Raw genomic sequence first — 17,195 nt, forward strand, 5'->3', positions numbered from 1 at the left:
CCACAGATGGGGGAAGGTCTAGTATATGTGATCGTGGGATTGAATGACGGGGAAGAAGGTGGAACTGATCTGTTCCTTTTGTGCATGTCTCTAGTGTTTGTTATGGAACTCACGTTTCCTGGTCTCCAGCAACAACTGTTTTGAAGTGAGATTCTTAAAATACCCAATGTTCATTTCTGTGTATGACCTGCTATGTCAATTTAAATTCACTAACTCTCTTTATGCATTCCTAACCATACTAATAAATATGTGGCTAACCATTAACAATGTAAATGTTCCTAATGTTCCATTAAACTTCAAACTCATCCAGTTTCTAAAAAAATATATATTTTTGTGGTCCTGATAGGCAACAGTGCACAATGCCCCGCAGAACCAAGAATGCAGATGACTATTCAAGAGAACACAGAGATTTTATTGTGGAAGAGACAAATGGAAGAAAATTGCTCCTGTGCAAGTTTTGTAAAGTGTCTGTGCCTGTAATAACTGGAAAGACAGCAAGTCGAATTGCAGAGCATGTGTCATCAAAGACCCACTTAAAGATTAAACACCAAAGTATGTCTGATGATTGCTTGTACCAGATGCTCCTCCCAGAGGCCACGACAAGTGTTAAAGTGGAACACAACCAAGAAAAAGATGTTGCTCATGAATTTGCTCGTGCTTTAGCACAGTCTGGTACCTGTTTGAACCAAGCAGATGGGCCCATTGGGGATCTCTTCCGCAAACTTGCTTCAGAAGGCAACCGGCTACCAAACTCCACTCAGATGTATGCAAAATATCTACCTGATGTATTCCAAGCCGATCTTGACTACATCTCAGCTTTACTCCATGGTGAAGTAAAGATTTCTGTCACAGTTGATGAAACACTTGAGATGCATGAGAATCCAGCAGTGGCAGTGCTTTTAACATTTTGTGATACAGGAAATGGATGGGTCCGCCGTACTGTTATGGTTGATCTTCATGTCATAGAAACCTGCAATGCAGTGTCAATTGCAGTATTACTCCAGAATGTTCTGGAAAAGTTTGGAAAGAATTGGTGTGATGTTGTGTGCATTTGCAGTGATTCTGCTGGATACATGAAACGGATGTGCAATGATCTATCAAAAGAAATGCCTGAGTTCAAGGCTTTCCACATAAGAGATCCTTGCCACTTACTAGACGACATGTTAAAAGCAGCTTTAAACTCTTCTGAACTAATGAAGGGGGCTGTTGATTTTGTTATACACTGTGGTGATCTATTTAAGTTTTCACATGAATTAAAACAAAAGTACATCACTTTTTGTCATTTGTATGGCAAAACACAGAAAGTGATCCCAACCATTTCAGTCATTCAGTGGTCTTCCATGATGGAGGCAGTGAATGCCATACTGTCAATGTGGCAACCTTTCATAGAATTTCTCCTGAGTGATGGGGCCATAGGCAAGAAATGTGAGGACCTTAAGACCCATATCAATAGCGAGGTGAAAAAAAACGCAATGTACTGCACTCTTAGATTTCTACAGGAGACCATGACTCCTATAGTTGATGTAATAAAAAAGTTACAATCCAAAAACATGTATATCTACCAAGTGTACAATATAATTGGAGTGGAAGTCAAACATTTGCTCGAGTTGAAGCTTGGGGACACTTTCAAAGATTTCGGTCCTGTGACCTGCTCCCTGCTGGAGTGTTTGCCACTTGGGAACCAAAGAACTGTAGAAGAAAAGTTTAGGACATTTTATTCAACAATGCATGGGAAATGGCTAGCAATGATGTGTCACAATATCCCCACAACAACATCATTTGAAGTGAATGAAGCAACCTTATGGTACTCTGTACAAGTTCTTGATCCATTTCATAAAGGAGAACTTTCTTCAGATTTTGAAAAATATCGTTTTATCTTTGATCGTTTTAATAACAGTGATAGCATATGTACCCAGTTTTGTGCATATATTGCAGAACCGGTTCCTGAGAATAGCCATCTCCAGGTATTCCAGTATTGGTTGGGAAAGCGACACCAGTGGCCCGAGCTGGCAGTTTGTGTTTTGAGTATACTTGCTCTTCCAGTATCCAGCGCTGATGTTGAGATGTCCTTTTCCCAGATCAAAGTTTTCATGGGGAGAATAGAAAAGGCATGGATGAGCCCAGAGTCACTAAAAAAGTATTGCATGGTATATTATAACAAGTTTGAGCTGTAGCAATGTACATATTAGGTTTCCACAACAAAGATATATGTATAGAATCAACCAGTCAGACTGGCAATTCAAATTCTATAATTGTTTTTCTGCTCAAAAGAAGTGTATACTGCAATGTCTTTTAATATGAAACTGTACATATATTATAATATTCATGCGTCAAAGGAAATATGCATGCTATGCATGCGCTACAGTAAAGGAAATGTGTTTTATTAACACTCGAAAACAGATTCTCTGTCAAATGTTTGGGGCAGCAAAATGTTTAAATACTTATAACCACTGTTTTTAGTAGTTAGGAAACTAATGGAAAAAGTTAACTGGAATTGACAAAAAATGTAAACGGAAAACTCGAAACCTAACTGTAGGCCTGCAGATTACTTGGCAAGTGTAAATTTGATCTGATGTGGCTTCCTGTTCCCAATGGATCAATTAAATAAGGTATGCAAAGGTGTGTAAAATTGTATAAAATATCTACCTGTCCATACTTCAGAAATCTAATTGTCCTGTGAAAAATCCACTTGCCCCTTTTGGTGCCATGGAATTAGATGACAAATTATGGTAATATTCTCATTATATAAGAGCTGTGTTAATAGTCTCCATTATTAATTTTATATCTAAATAGTGGCATTCATCAAACACTAAATGATGCCTCAAAGAAATGGCATTTAAAGTTGCATAATAGTTTAGCAAGGCATTTTTTCCAAGTTGCAATTGTGTGTACATTGTTTTTTAAGCAAACACACATTAGTCTTGCTTTCACGCTTCCGGATGTATTTGCATATAATTAGGGAACACTCTTGGAAAATTAGAAGTAGCCTAAAATTGTTAAATCTTACAAACACCTGTACATCTTTTTATATTCGAACCACGGTCAGTAATGCAAGCTTAGCTCCAAACTAACTGTTTTTCCTCAGAGCATCCACCCCAGTAGTAATAGCTTTATTATCAATGGTGCATATATATATATATATATCACATCAAAAGGCAACTTCTGTCCAAGAAACCTAAAAGGACACAGCGGGGATTTGACAGGAAGATCGCTTTATTGCTGGTTAATGCGGCATAATGCATTTCGACGTGTGTCTTCATCAGATGCCTTCGCAAATGGGAATAAGGCAGCACCTTGATTTAAACCTTCGTGGCTCCTCCCATAACAATGGAGTACAGCTGGCCCCTATTCACAACAAATAGTTTCTATTACGTAGTCCGATGTCAGAGACTACCAATCCCAGAAGACATCAGGTTGAGAACTGTCTTCTGTGGGGGGCTCTTTAACCTGTTCGTGCTGTCCGTGCCATTTTTGAGGTAGGTTGTGTTGCCAAATTATTGACCTTATGTAAAAAGTCGGTCTCCCTTGGGTCGCCTGACGCTCTGCCTCAAAATGCTTTCACCAGCAGGGTCACGGAATAATAGCTCTGTGTCTGTGCTCGCCCGTCAGATCCGGGTTGCTTCCTAGCAAAAACCACTTGCTGGGATGATCTGTGAGGCGGTCCGAGGTTGAAACCAAGTTCACTGGGAAAACAAAAAACGCCAGACATCCCTCGGACTCTTGAGAGCGGGTCCTTCCACACGTGGCTGGCTTGCGCGTTAAAATCACATCAAAAGGCAACTTCTGTCCATATATATATGTATATATACACATGTTTAAGCAACTTATACATATGAATTCAAATCTTGACTTTAGTGACTGACAATCCTCATTTAAACATCCCCACTTTTTGCAGGCGGTTTGGCTTACTTGTCCAGCAGACAAAACAAATAGGAAAACCTGGTATTCTTGACCCCAAAAATATGTCCTGGGCGTTGGACTGGGAAGAAAATGTGCACAACCCTTTGTGCACGTCTGTATTATTGATAGATAGTGAGCGCTACACACAAATATGGGTTATATCATGAATTTCTGCAGTGTGTTTATTTATTTGTGGTTTTATGTAATTTGAAACTGGACAAAGGTTTCAAATTCTATCTTCAAAAGTTTGAGTTGATGTTGGACTTCTTTTGTCTTATACTTGATATGATTTTAATGTTTAGGTTATTCTCAACCAGTTCTCTAAAATGGTTGGAGATATACTGGTGGATGCAATCAATGACCATCCATTGTAAAGAAAGTGACAAGCAGAATACTTTTTTTGTGGTAAGATGGAGTTCTGTCATCCAGTTTTGGATTTTTTTGAGGCAGTCGTATAGCTGAAAACACTGTCAGATGACATGTTTTGTAGGTCAAAGCCGGTTGCGAAAAGACTTCTTGTGGGCATTCTGAAAGTTTCTGTCGTAATGCATTCTACCCATTGCTGACCATTGGCCTTGTGGTTTGTAACTCACATTTGCTGGCTTTCTGTTTGCTGGCTTTACTTGTTTTAGGCTGTCCAGCATGTACCGTCCCTCCCGTGGAGCAACGTTGGTTCACCATCAATCCATGTATTCTCCCGCAAGTCCTTGCTTTCTGTAAACAGGCCTTAACATTTTGTTCTTATCGTGTCACATTTGCTGTGGTTTAAAGACAGAGGTCAAATGTCAGGCTCTGTCTTCCCAGCCACACTGGTGTACAAAATGGCTAAAACACATTGGCAAAGCCAATAGCTCTTGCGTTGGTGAGACTCATTGGCTTTGCCAATGCTTATTATATTAAGCTGAGTATCCTAAGCAAATTGATAGAAGACAATACCTAATCATCTAGCAGAATGCCTAATGACTCTATGTAGATTTTAAAGAGTATACAGCCAGGATAGAGCCATGGGCTACTCTTGGTTATTTAGTGATTTTGAATAGCAGATTATTCATATATGGATGAGTCATGGTGCAAAGAAATACATGTTGAGAGAGGAGATGGAATTGTCAACTGTTCAATTCTGGATTTTGTGTCATAAACTTGATATACTTTATAGGCAGTAATGGAGAGGTTTCTCTAGCAAAATGTACATTAAACTGCACATTTTGTTTGATTTTATTTGGAAGGTCATGTAGCTAATCAGTGAAGAGATCGAGAAGTTGCTACTTAGACAGAAGGCGCAAATCAGTCTGTCCTCATAGTGTAGTTTACCACGACACTAAAAACTGTCACACTTGTAGATTGTGGCAGTTCTGTGATGCAATCAAACCCAATATGGGCCCAAGGTTTCAGTTTTAGAGCTTGTAGGGGCCTAAGCAGGTCAGGGCTTTGCTGTCATTAACTTGGTGACGCACACATAGCAGGTATTTTGAATTATATCTTCTTAAAGAGAAGGTCATCAAGAGTGTCTTCTAGCCAAGTCAAAGGTTTTATGTCACACAAAATGCCCAGTACTATTACTGACATTAAGTTATTGCTTGACCTTTTCTTTTATTTATTTATTTATTTATTTATTTTATAAAGCACCTGAATCACCCCATCAGGGTATCTCCTCGCTTGGACTGCTATAGGCCTCCAAGGGGATACAAATTAGAATAAAGTCACTTTTAACATCTTTCTAAACCTGAGATAGTCAGGGCATTGTCGTAAGTGGATGGGGAGTTGATTCCAGTATTGTGGGGCCAGTTGGTAGAAGGCTTTGCCACCCATTTGCGTTTTTCTGAAGCACGGGACTTGGAGCAGAGCTTTGGATTCGGAACGGATGGGTCTGGAGGGCTGGTACCTGGCGAAATTGTCTTTTAGGTAACTGGGGCCTAAGTTGTTTAAGGATTGTTAAGCCATACAACAGATCTTAAATTTGATCCTCTTTCACACTGGGAGCCAGTGCAGTTTTTGGAGAAGGGGGAGAGACTCGGTTCTGGAGGGGGCATTGGCCACCAAGCGGGCCGCCGTGTTCGGGACTTCCTGTAATTTGTTCAAAGAGCTTTCATTAGCTGCAATCAGTGGAGGATTGCAGTGGTCCAGACAGCTCAATACCAGTGCCTGTACCAAGGTCTTCCGAGTGGAGAGTGATAGAAAGGGGAAGACTCTCTTAAGAAGACTGAGACTATGAAAGCAGGCTCCAGCTGTTGTGGATATATGTTCCCCCAGTGTACGTTTCTGGTCTATTCTGACACCCAGGTCTTATACCACCTGTTTTGGATTTGGGGCAGAGCCTAGAACCTCAGGCCACCAGCTAGGGGACCATCTAACTGTTGATTCTCCAAATAGCATTATTTCTGACTTTCCTGCATTTAGTTGGAGGAAATTATCCTTCAACCAGTCTGTGATAGCTTTCATGCCCTCCGCAAACGTGGTCTGAATGTTGGAAATGGTTTTGTCGAAGGAAAAGAGAAGTTGGGTGTCGTCAGCGTAAGATATAGGACAGAATCCCAACTTTCTCAGTAGTCTTGCCAGAGGGGTAACATAAACATTGAAGATATTAGGGCTCTTTGACTACACAATGAAGAATTACCAAAAGCCCTTTGTTAATGGAGGTCTGTCTGTTCCACAAAATGTATTGTCTTTATAATGCATTTGTAAGAAATTGGGTTATTTGTTGAAGGAGTGAGAACCCACTTCAAAGAGTGAGAACCCACTTCAAAGAGTTTTCGCTATCCTTGTCAGGGTGAACCGCAAAAGTCACTCGGCGGTGAGTGAGCAGTGGCAGGGCTCACAGCGGCTTTGCGCGCAGGCATTGTGTTTTAATAGCGCTTACGCTGTGCTTTTAACTACGAACTGTGCTGCACAGTAAATTTTAATTTGTTTACCCTGATTATTTGGCGGCTGCACTTTTAGCGGTGATTCCGCTGGGGTCAAGTCCATAGTGGGCTGAGGCTTCGTTAATCCCCCCCGTGTCCCCCGTGTCCCCCGACTCACCGGCGCATTGGGGTGGCTGTCTTGTCTTCCCTCCTCCACGCCTCGGTCCGACAGGGTGGCTAGCACCGTTGAGCGGAGGGCGTGGAGGTGAGAGACAGTCACTTCCGCTTCCGCTTGTGAGTGACCGGTTAGCGGTCTAGTGGCTGTGAGGCAGACGGGCTGAGGGCTTCAAAAGGGAACCAGAGACATGGGACGAGTGGCGGTGAGTGAGCAGTGGCAGGGCTCACAGCGGCTTTGCGCACAGGCATTGTGTTTTAATAGCGCTTACGCTGTGCTTTTAACTACGAACTGTGCTGCACAGTAAATTTTAATTTGTTTACCCTGATTATTTGGCGGCTGCACTTTTAGCGGTGATTCCGCTGGGGTCAAGTCCATAGTGGGCTGAGGCTTCGTTAATCCCCCCCGTGTCCCCGTGTCCCCCGACTCACCGGCGCATTGGGGTGGCTGTCTTGTTTTCCCTCCTCCACGCCTCGGTCCGACAGGGTGGCTAGCACCGTTGAGCGGAGGGCGTGGAGGTGAGAGACAGTCACTTCCGCTTCCGCTTGTGAGTGACCGGTTAGCGGTCTAGTGGCTGTGAGGCAGACGGGCTGAGGGCTTCAAAAGGAGGATGTCCTCCCGGAAGCGCAGCGGACGAGCGCAGCGGGCGCGACGAAGGCGCGCCGAAGTGTCGCCAAAGTCGAGCCCGTCAGCGCCCGTCCGCGGCCGACTGCGGGCTAGGGCGATAATCCCTGTTCCTGAGGATAAGATCTATTGGAACAGAGAGCAGCTCCTCAGCCTACGTCCGGAGACTACGTGTTCCCGTATGTATGGTATGTCAAGTGAGGTTGAGGAGTGTGGCCAATGTCGGTATCGGTTTACCACCGCGCCGGATACAACCGGGGGGTATGCCGCGCTATTTTACGGTCTCCTTAATGTAAGGTCATTGCGTAAGCACAGACTCGACATATTCGAGCTGCTCACGGAGAGAAAGTTCGATCTTCTGTTCCTCACGGAAACGTGGTTGGACCAGTTTTCCAACTCAGATATCATTGAGGCCATGCCTGACAATTACTCCATGGTCAGGCAGGATAGGCCTGTAGGGAAGGGAGGGGGAATAGAGATCCTTTTTAAGAAAAGTCTTGACTGCGCACTGGAGTCTACCCCGGTAGCGGAGAGTGAAGCAGGTGCTTTTAACATACAATTAAATGGGGGGATGGCGATTAAAGGTTTTCTTGTTTATCGACCTCCTGGGCCTTGTACCAAGTTTAGGGAGAGCCTGGTAGAGAGTCTTACTGAGGCAGCGTTACGTAGGGACAAATTTCTTTTACTGCGAGATTTGAATTTACATCTCAATAGCCCAGAGGATAAAGGAGCGGAGGAGTTCTGTAGGGACATCCAAGCACTTCAGCTGGAACTCAAGCTCTCCTGTCCCACACATCGCCAAGGCCACCTGCTGGACCCGGTATTTGCAAACTGGGGAGGGGTTCAGGTTTCTACAATTGAGCCGATCCCCTGGACAGACCACTTTCTGGTGGCATTCTCTATAAATAGTATAAAACCTATAAAGCAGAGTCAGCCACCCCTGAACTATCTAAGGAGGAAGTGGGCAAAATTCTCCTTGGAGGATTTTAATTTAGCACTGACAAGGGAAGGCCAGCCTGGAGGTGCGGATATAGAATCTGCTGTCTTTAACTTGAACAGGCGCATCACTGAGGCGTTAGATCAGACAGCGCCACTCTGCCACACATCTGAGGGCGGCCGCAAGGAAAGATCTGCTCCTTGGTTCAATGGGGAGCTGCGGCGGACAAAGGCAGAGTGTAAGCGTGCTGAACGAGCCTGGAGGGTATCTTATGATGCTCAGGCCAGGGAACTGTTCTTAGCAAAAAGGAGGCTGCATCGTAGACTGATTAAAAAGTCGAAGGCAGCCTTTTATGCAGGGAAAATTCTAGGGGCTAAAAACTCTGCTAAGGAGCTCTTCTGTATCTATAAGTCATTGACCACAATCGATTCGTCCGCTGACCCGAAGAGCTGTTCGATTGAAACATGTGACCGCATCGCTAACTATTTCTCCACCAAAGTCGAGAAAATCTACTCGACCTTCCCCAATCCTCCTACTATAGGGGTTGAGCTTGAAGCTACATCTGTGGGTAGGGAGATCCTAGGCTCACTTACAAATTTCACCACGCCACCTCCTGAGGAGCTGGTCAGGACGTGCCTTTCGGTAAAATCTGGCTCCCCTATGGACCCGGTGTCTCCCAAGCGGTTGGGGGACAGTCTGAGTGTCCTGGAGCCTTACATAAGGCGCGTCTTGGATATCTCCTTCGAATCTGGCACACTTCCTGAGGGGTGGAAACAGGCGGTGGTACTCCCCCTCCGAAAGAAACCTCACATTGGCTTTGAGGTGTTGGAAAATCTGAGGCCCATCTCACTCCTACCTTTTCTGTCCAAAGTGGCTGAGAAGGTGGTGAACACCCAAATTATGAAGCATGTAGAGGAGGTGGGTTTGCTCCACGATACGCAGTTTGGTTTCAGACCGCGTCATTCCACAGAGTCCGCCCTGCTCATGGCAACAGAACATCTGAGACAGGGCGTAGACGAGGGGCAAACCATGGCCTTGATCCTGCTTGACCTCAGCGCGGCGTTCGACACTGTAGCACATTCCACCTTGCTGCAGTGTCTGAGCAAAGGTGGCATCGATGGCACCGCGTTGAGGTGGATCCAGGACTTCCTCACAGGAAGGAGCTTTCAAGTGAGGCAGGGCGACTACTACTCCAAAGGGGTGTCGTTGGGTCAGGGCGTGCCGCAGGGCTCGTCCCTGAGCCCGACCCTTTTTAACTTGTATGTGGCGCCCGTTGCATCAATTGTGGAGAGCTATGGCCTCCAATTGGTGACATATGCTGACGATACGCAGCTGGTCATCTCCCTGTCGCACGCGCCCTGTCTTGCTGCAGATGGCTTCCAGTCGTGCATGAAAGATCTTGCCGATTGGATGGCCATGAATTGTTTGAAGTTAAACGGCAGCAAGACAGAGGTGCTGGTGGTAGGGAGAGCCCAGTCGGCTTGGTCGTCAGCCTGGTGGCCATCCTGTCTCGGATCTACTCCTACCCCTTGTCAGGAGGCCAAAAATCTTGGCGTTTGGTTCGATGCGGCTCTTACCTTCGGGCCTCAGATCAATCGGGTGGTCGGAGTCTGTTTTGGGGTCCTGAAGAGACTGAAGAAGGTTTTAGACCTTCTGCCATTGGAAGCGCGTCAAACCTTAGTGCATGCCTTGGTGACCGCAAGGCTTGACTACGCGAACTTGCTGTACCTTGGGGCACCGAGTAAAAGCGTTGCACGTCTTCAAGTGCTGCAGAATGCGGCGGGACGCCTGATTCTTAGGCTGCCCAAAAGGGCTCCCTCGAAGCTGGCTCTACAAAAACTTCACTGGCTTCCGGTAAAGAGCAGAATTGAGTACAAAGCTCTCTGCACGTGTCATCGGATTTTGTATGGTAGGGCGCCCCGACCTTTGCAGAAACTGATCGAAGCCTATGAACCTCCTAGAGCGCTTAGATCTGCGGGCGGAGGACTGCTGAGGACTCCCAGGGTAAAGAAAGCTCGCATGGGAGGCAGGTCCTTTAGGCACTTGGCCCCCAACCACTGGAACAAACTCCCAGTAGACCTTCGCATGGAACAAACAGAAACGAGATTCCGAGCTAAGTTAAAAACCTACCTCTACACCAGATAATTTTGGCCTGCTAGTACTGTTTTCCTTGTTTTTTGCTTTTCTTACCGTCAGTTCGGGGACACGCCGGTGCGCGTAACTCAGCGCTTTACAAATGCCCCTATTATTATTATTATTATTAAACCTGTGCTTAACCGTCTGATAGCTGGCACGTAAACAGTCCGGTTTAATTTAGAGACAATGAATAAAGTATTTATGTAACACTCAAACAGTTATAAAGTGAACACATGAATATTAGAGAATATTTAACAAATAGAATTAAAGCAAAATGCCAAAAACCCAATCAGGTATGTCTTTTTTAAGTTTTAGGTAACAATAGTGGTAGTGGCGGACCAGTACAAAGTCACAAGTGTAGGCCGACCATAATGTTGTGCAGACCAGGTACAGGACCTTGTTCGACCTGCTGGGATCTGTACCTTCTGTCCTTGTGCAAGATTTGCACAGCCTTGCTTTTTGGAGCTCTGCTTCAGATCCGGTGAAGCTTTCAGCTGCTTGGTTAAGCTTTGTGGGATTTCGTGTTGCGTACAATCTACGAAGAAGCAGTCCTCAGTAAGTTCCAGCACTTTTGTCCCTTTGGTACAGATTCCTATGGAATTGGTCCTGATGCAAGGAGTACAGGATGCTGAAGATGCTCAAGGATGCTGTGGATGCAATGCAGTTGATGAGGGTCTTTCTGCAGGCACTCCTCAGTCCACGGATGGATTGAGGCGGTTTTAGCCACAGGGGCGCCATCCCTCGAAGTTCTCTCGGACCTGGTAGAGGTCCAGTTGCCACTGGACTGCCATTCGCCCAGTATAGCTGTTTCCTGGGTGATAACACGTCTTCTCGACTACATAAATGCACTCTGACAACTCTCCTGGGTCCAGCAGACTCAGATGCAACTTGAAGCATTATGTCCTGGTCTCTACTGCTGCGAGACAGCGTGTGGCGGCAATGGGAAGATCTGGTCTACCAACTTGCCCTAGCAGGCTTCTTCAGCTGTTTTGGCCCTGTACAGGGAACATGAGGACAGCAAACTGACCCGTGCAGTCTCTTGCTTTGGCTGGACTCCAGAGATGACTTCTGCATGAGCATGATACAGTAGGCATAGTCCCTTTCCTTTGCCAGCCACCAGATTCAGCAAGTGCAGTCCACGCCAGTGCAGTTTCTTTTTGCTGGGTCTTCAGTGCTGCAGAGCAGTCCTTTTTTTGTTACTCTTCTCTAATCTTATTGAGATCTGAGTTCTGGGTGCCAGGTGTGCCCTGAGCATTCTCAGAACATGACCTCAAGGTTGGATGCATTTGGAGGCCCATGGGTACCATGTTCCCCCCCTCCTGATGAACACTTCTTGTGAAGTGTGCCATCTCGCTATCCTAGGATGCACCATTCTGCCCACGTCTAATGAGGCAGAACCCATCTCTTGGCACACAGAGCTCCCTAGCCGAACCCACAGGAGTGGGTACCAAGGGGGCTACATCCCACTGGAAACCCGTTTGGCTACAGGTTTCCTCTCTCTTGCCCAAGTATCAGCTTGTCTACCTAAACAATAGGGCAGTCCTCTTCTTAGTGTTTCCCATTTGCTCTTCAAACGCCGTTTCTCCTTTGAAGCTTGCCTTTTGGGACCAACATCTGTGTGGGTTTCTGCCAATGAGAGGTAACATCTCTCTCCTGCACAGGTTACTATTGTTTTCGTTCCTGGGAGTCATTTGATCGCCTCCTCAGGAGGGCAGAAAGCTGTCTCAGGGACAAACCCCTATGTGCAACCGTTAAGGGCACAGGAGACTAAGATCAACAAAGTGGCAACAAAGTTGCGCACTGCAACAAGTTAATTTCAACTTGAATATTGAGTCGGGTTAATGTGTCAAGGTATTTGATACTTCGAAGTATCAACTTTGGTTGCACCATTCAGAAGTTACCACAACTGAGGGGGTCAGTGTGCAAGCTGTTTTGGGTGACCAAGTCTTTCCACAGTAAAAACGTCAGTTTAGCATTTTTACTCTCAGAACACATAAAATATATGTTCTGCTCTTGCAATATGGTGCATCCTGCCTTAGGGCTCATTAGGCCTACACTAGGGGTGACTTACACTTATTGCAGTGGGAGGTTTGGGTTTGTCATGGCCTAAATGGCATAGTCGGGTTAGCAGTTTAAAACATCTCTATCTGTCTGCAGTGCCGGACTGGGAGACATGTTTCACCTGTGTCATAACCAGGGTGGCACACCCAGTGTTGCTATCCCTTGGGTGACCCTCTAACCTACATACCCTAGGTACCATATACTAGGGTCTTATGGATCTAAGCCAATTCAACATGCACATTTCAAGGTCAGGGCACTGGTTAGCAGGTCTCAGTGCAGTCTCGGAGTCGAAAAACAAGCAGCTTCAGTCCAAAAATCTGGGGCTGACCATACACGGGCTGGTAGTACATGCAAATGCCCCAACTCTGTCAGGCCTTCAGAGAAGTTTTCAGTCGAAGGAGCCAGCAGGATCTCAGCTGATGGAAAACCGAAAGTCCGTCCCTCTCTAAGTGGGGCAGGTGGATCTGGGGCTTGGTAGGCTGGTTACCCTGTCTGCCAGACTCTGAATCAGACCCTTAGACCTGTCAACGGTAAGTGCAAATGTGTTTTCAAGAAGGAATGGGGAATTTCGTCCTCTGCTCGCTGTATTTAATGGATGCTAAAGGGGAGAGGTTTCTCCATAAGGAATAGGATTTCCCTCGGAGTGAAATGTAAAAATGGTATACATTCAGGTACGCGTTTGTGACAAATATATGCATGCAGATTTTCCTATATGTAAAATCCGCATAATCAAATTCTACTCTTTGAAGTACTTGACGGATCAGGTTTGCAGTATCTTAATCTTTGAGAATAATCATTAAATAACCCTCCCACTGGTCATTTGGGCCTTTGATCGTTGACAAGGAGAAGTAAAAAGGAGCAAACATTTACATCAACCCAGTAACATCATAAATTATTAACTACTTTAGTACAGTCAATAAAGTCAATATTTTGTGAGTTAAAGAGTTTTATTTTCAATTCTTTTGTTTCATTATTTATTCATATATTTATTAGTCTTTTAAGCATCATTATCAGAAATGAATATGATCCAATAGTCGCTATTTCAATATAAGAAAGAATACAATATTGTTAAAATTACAGGTACTATTGTAATAATACAGCAAACATGCTCCATAAAGGAACGGCCCTAATCTAAACAAGATTGGAATAAAAATACAATAAGGTGTCAGTTCAGTTACCCAGAAAGCCTTTGTACATCAAATAAAAGAAAGATCAAGCTGGAAAGTATTAGCAGCTAGCAAACACAGGCATCAGAAAATAGGCTTAGCAATCTCCCATGAAGACAGAAACTTAGAGAAGGATCTCAACGAATACGAGTGAGTGTAGCTCCCTAGGTGTAAAAGCCTCTAAGAGAAAAAGCCCATCTGCTCTAGGAACATGCTCTAATACAAACACACAGTATATTAACTAGATGGTTATGTGTTTCTTTTCTTCTTGTGCAACAACCCATAGTGTTTTTGTAAGCACCTGGGAATAGGTAGACCCCCCAACTTCTCACATCTGCACAATAGACTATAGACACATGTAGGAAGCTGGGTTTCTATTGCAGTAACCCCCCTCCACTTTTTGCCTGACTACTGATGCACTTTGACTTGATGTGCCCTGGGTCCCTGCCAATCAGGTTCCCAGGGCCTGTGTTCTTTCTCAAAACTGTACCTTGTACCCCCAATTAGCATCTCTCTGGCCACATGTCTATATGAGTAAATATCTCCCATAATTTCAACAGACTCGCTATCGTTTACGGTCCTGTCATGATCATATTCTTGTTACCTCTCATCGAACATTAACCTATTGTGGGCTTGTATTTATGTATATTAAGCTTAATGTTTAGTTCTAATCATTGTACAATAACGGATGACTTGGTAACATAACTGGTTTTGGAAATGCAAATGTAAAGCGCTCTGATACCCTATGCAGGGTCATGTTCGTGCTGTAGAAAACACCAAATAAATAAATAAATGTCAGTTTCTTGTAAAAGGTACCATGGGTACCAAGGGCACTGTGGGCAGGGAAGGCCTCGAAGGACTGCAGCACTTATTGTGCCACCCTTAGAGGCCCTGTACCTTTTCACAAACACACTGCCATTGCAGGCTGTGAGTTTTGGTGCAGAACAAAGTGAAGAGTCGTAATGGCACACAGCCATGCCTACAACCTACTGCCTTCGCATAGGTCAGCCACCCCTTTAGCTAGATGCACTATACCAGTGGTGAGGGTACAGGTGCATGAGCCATGTACCCCTATAGTGTCTATACCAATTCTTAGACATTGTAAGTGCAGTTTTGCCATTAAGAATATACGGTGCTGGGTGTTTGTCATTACCAACTCCACAGCACCATAATGGTTTTACTAAAAACTGGGAAGTTTGGTATCAAAATTCTCACCACATTAAACCCACACTGGCGCCAGTGTGGGATTTAATTTAAAAAAATGCACCCAGAGGGCATCTTAGGGATGCCCCCTGAAAAACAACCAGCCTCTGGTCGGTTCCCTGACTGGTACACACGAGCCTGCCACCACAAGACATGTTTCGGGACCCCTGGTGTGGGACCCTTTGCTCCCTGAGCCCGGAAACAAAGCCTTTCCTGGTCAGAGGTGGTCACATCCTCCCCAGGCCAGGAAGAGCCATATGTGGCAGGGGACCTTCAAAGGCCTTGCCGCCTTTGTAATGCGACCCCAGTCTCTCCTGCTATCAGGAACACGTCCCCTTCCTGTCTCCCCTCCTTTTCGGCGGGAAGACAGGCGGGAAAAATTAGCACAGCCCAGAAGGTGTGACCACCTCTGGCAACCCCACCCCTCAGGAGGGGGAGGCGAGGTGAAGCCCACTCTTCAGTGCCCGCCATCTTGCCGCTGGCTGGCACGCTCCAATCAGGATTAGGGATAGTGCCCACTCCCCCACGTGGGGTGAGCACACCAAGGGTTTAGTCACCCTGGGGTCTGTAGCCCATTGGCTAATGATCTCGAGACCCCTAAAATGCCCCCTAATTAGAGTATTTAGGGGGCAGCCCTGAACCAAGAAGACAGATTCCCGCAACCTACGAAGAAGAAGGACAAAAGAAGACACCCAGCATAGGAGACTGCAGAGAAGAACTGACGTGGCTCCAGCCTTACCGGCCTGTCAATCAATCAATCAATCAAGAGAATTTGTAAAGTGCACTACTCACCCATGAGGGTCTCAAGGCGCTGAGGGGGGGGAGTCGCTATTGCTCGAACAGCCAGGTCTTGAGTTGTTTCCTGAAGGAGAGGTGATCCAGGGTCAGCCGTAGGTGAGTGGGGAGGGAGTTCCATGTCTAGGCTGCCAGGTAGGAGAAGGATCTTCCTCCGACGGTGGATTTCCGAATTCATGGGACGGAGGTGAGGGCGAGGCTGGCGGGTGGGTGTGTAGAAAGTGAGGCGGCTGTTGAGGTACTTCGGGCCCAAGTCGTGGAGAGCCTTGTGTGCCTGTCTGCAGTATCCAGAGATCCTGCACCAAAAGTCACCTTGTCCTGCAGCCAGCGACCTCCAGAACCCCTGGGGGAACTGACTGCCTTCAACGAAGACCGGATCTCTTGTGAACAGCAGCTCTGTTCAAAAGAAACAGCCAAGAAAAACTCTGAGCCTGCTGAGTACAAAGAAACCCTACGCTTAGAACCACCACTGCACCCGACGCCTATGGCCTGAGTCAGAGTGGCCCACCGGTCCCAGCGAGGACCCCCAGCGCTCCAGAGTCTGAGTCCACCGTGGGTTTACCTCTCCAGGACTCCCCACCATAGCCTGCAGACTCTGCACGGAGATCCACACAACCGCGAGTAGCCCTGTAAGGTGAAATCCTGCCTCAAAAGAAACCCCTGCAACCAGCCTCCCTGCGCTCTAGAGAAGAGAACCAGAGGTGCACCTATGTCCCCAAGCTCTCCAGCTTACCTGCCCAGCTGTTGGTCACTCCTGGAAGACTTCCTGGAGCGAGCCTGCAACTAAAAACCAAAACCGGCAATACCCATTGAAAACAATTGGGCACCCGATGTCAAAACAACACTCTGCACTTGTCCGCCCCTGTGCCGATGTGGGTGCACTTTGTGTGCTAAACCTGATCCCCCTTTGCCCTGAGCCTAACACCAGGAGCTGTGATCCCACAACCCTGTGGCCTGCTTGTGAGCAGCCACCAACCGGATGCCCCCTATCCCCCATTGGATAACATTGGGCCTCAGCACCCTGCACCCTGCTGAGGGTGTTTCAAGAGTGCATCCTTGACCCTGGGGGAATCCTGGTTCTAACCCCAGAATTCCAATTCCCACAAACCTGTACTTACCTGCAAACCGTTAGCTTAATTTCTCTCCATAGAAATACATTTACTGTTTTTCCTTGAAAATTGTTCTAAGTGTGGAATTGGTTTGTATTAAACATTGAAAAACTGAAAATTCACCAATACTGATTTACTTACCTTTTCTCTAGGAAATGTCCCAGTGTGGTGAATAGGCTTATCACACTGTCTAGAAAAAGTTACTTGAAAAATAATCTAAAAAGTAACATACAAAGTAATCTGAAAAGT

At 45.9% G+C, this 17,195-nt stretch overlaps 1 protein-coding gene across 1 annotated transcript; it reads left to right on the forward strand.

Annotated features, from left to right (window-relative positions):
• The first annotated feature begins 249 nt into the window (after positions 1-249).
• Positions 250-3,081, forward strand: LOC144783384 (uncharacterized). Its single transcript, XM_078662384.1, has one exon. It carries the CDS (start codon positions 360-362, stop codon positions 2,172-2,174), a length of 1,815 nt encoding a protein of 604 aa, XP_078518510.1. The 5' UTR covers positions 250-359; the 3' UTR covers positions 2,175-3,081.
• Positions 3,082-17,195: the final 14,114 nt, after the last annotated feature.

This window comes from Lissotriton helveticus, chromosome 9 (genome assembly GCF_964261635.1).
Source record: "Lissotriton helveticus chromosome 9, aLisHel1.1, whole genome shotgun sequence".
Lineage (NCBI taxonomy): Eukaryota > Metazoa > Chordata > Amphibia > Caudata > Salamandridae > Lissotriton > Lissotriton helveticus.

Excerpts from the sequence above, each read along its gene's own strand:
- LOC144783384 (XM_078662384.1), top strand. The coding sequence starts at position 360 with ATGCCCCGCAGAACCAAGAATGCAGATGACTATTCAAGAGAACACAGA.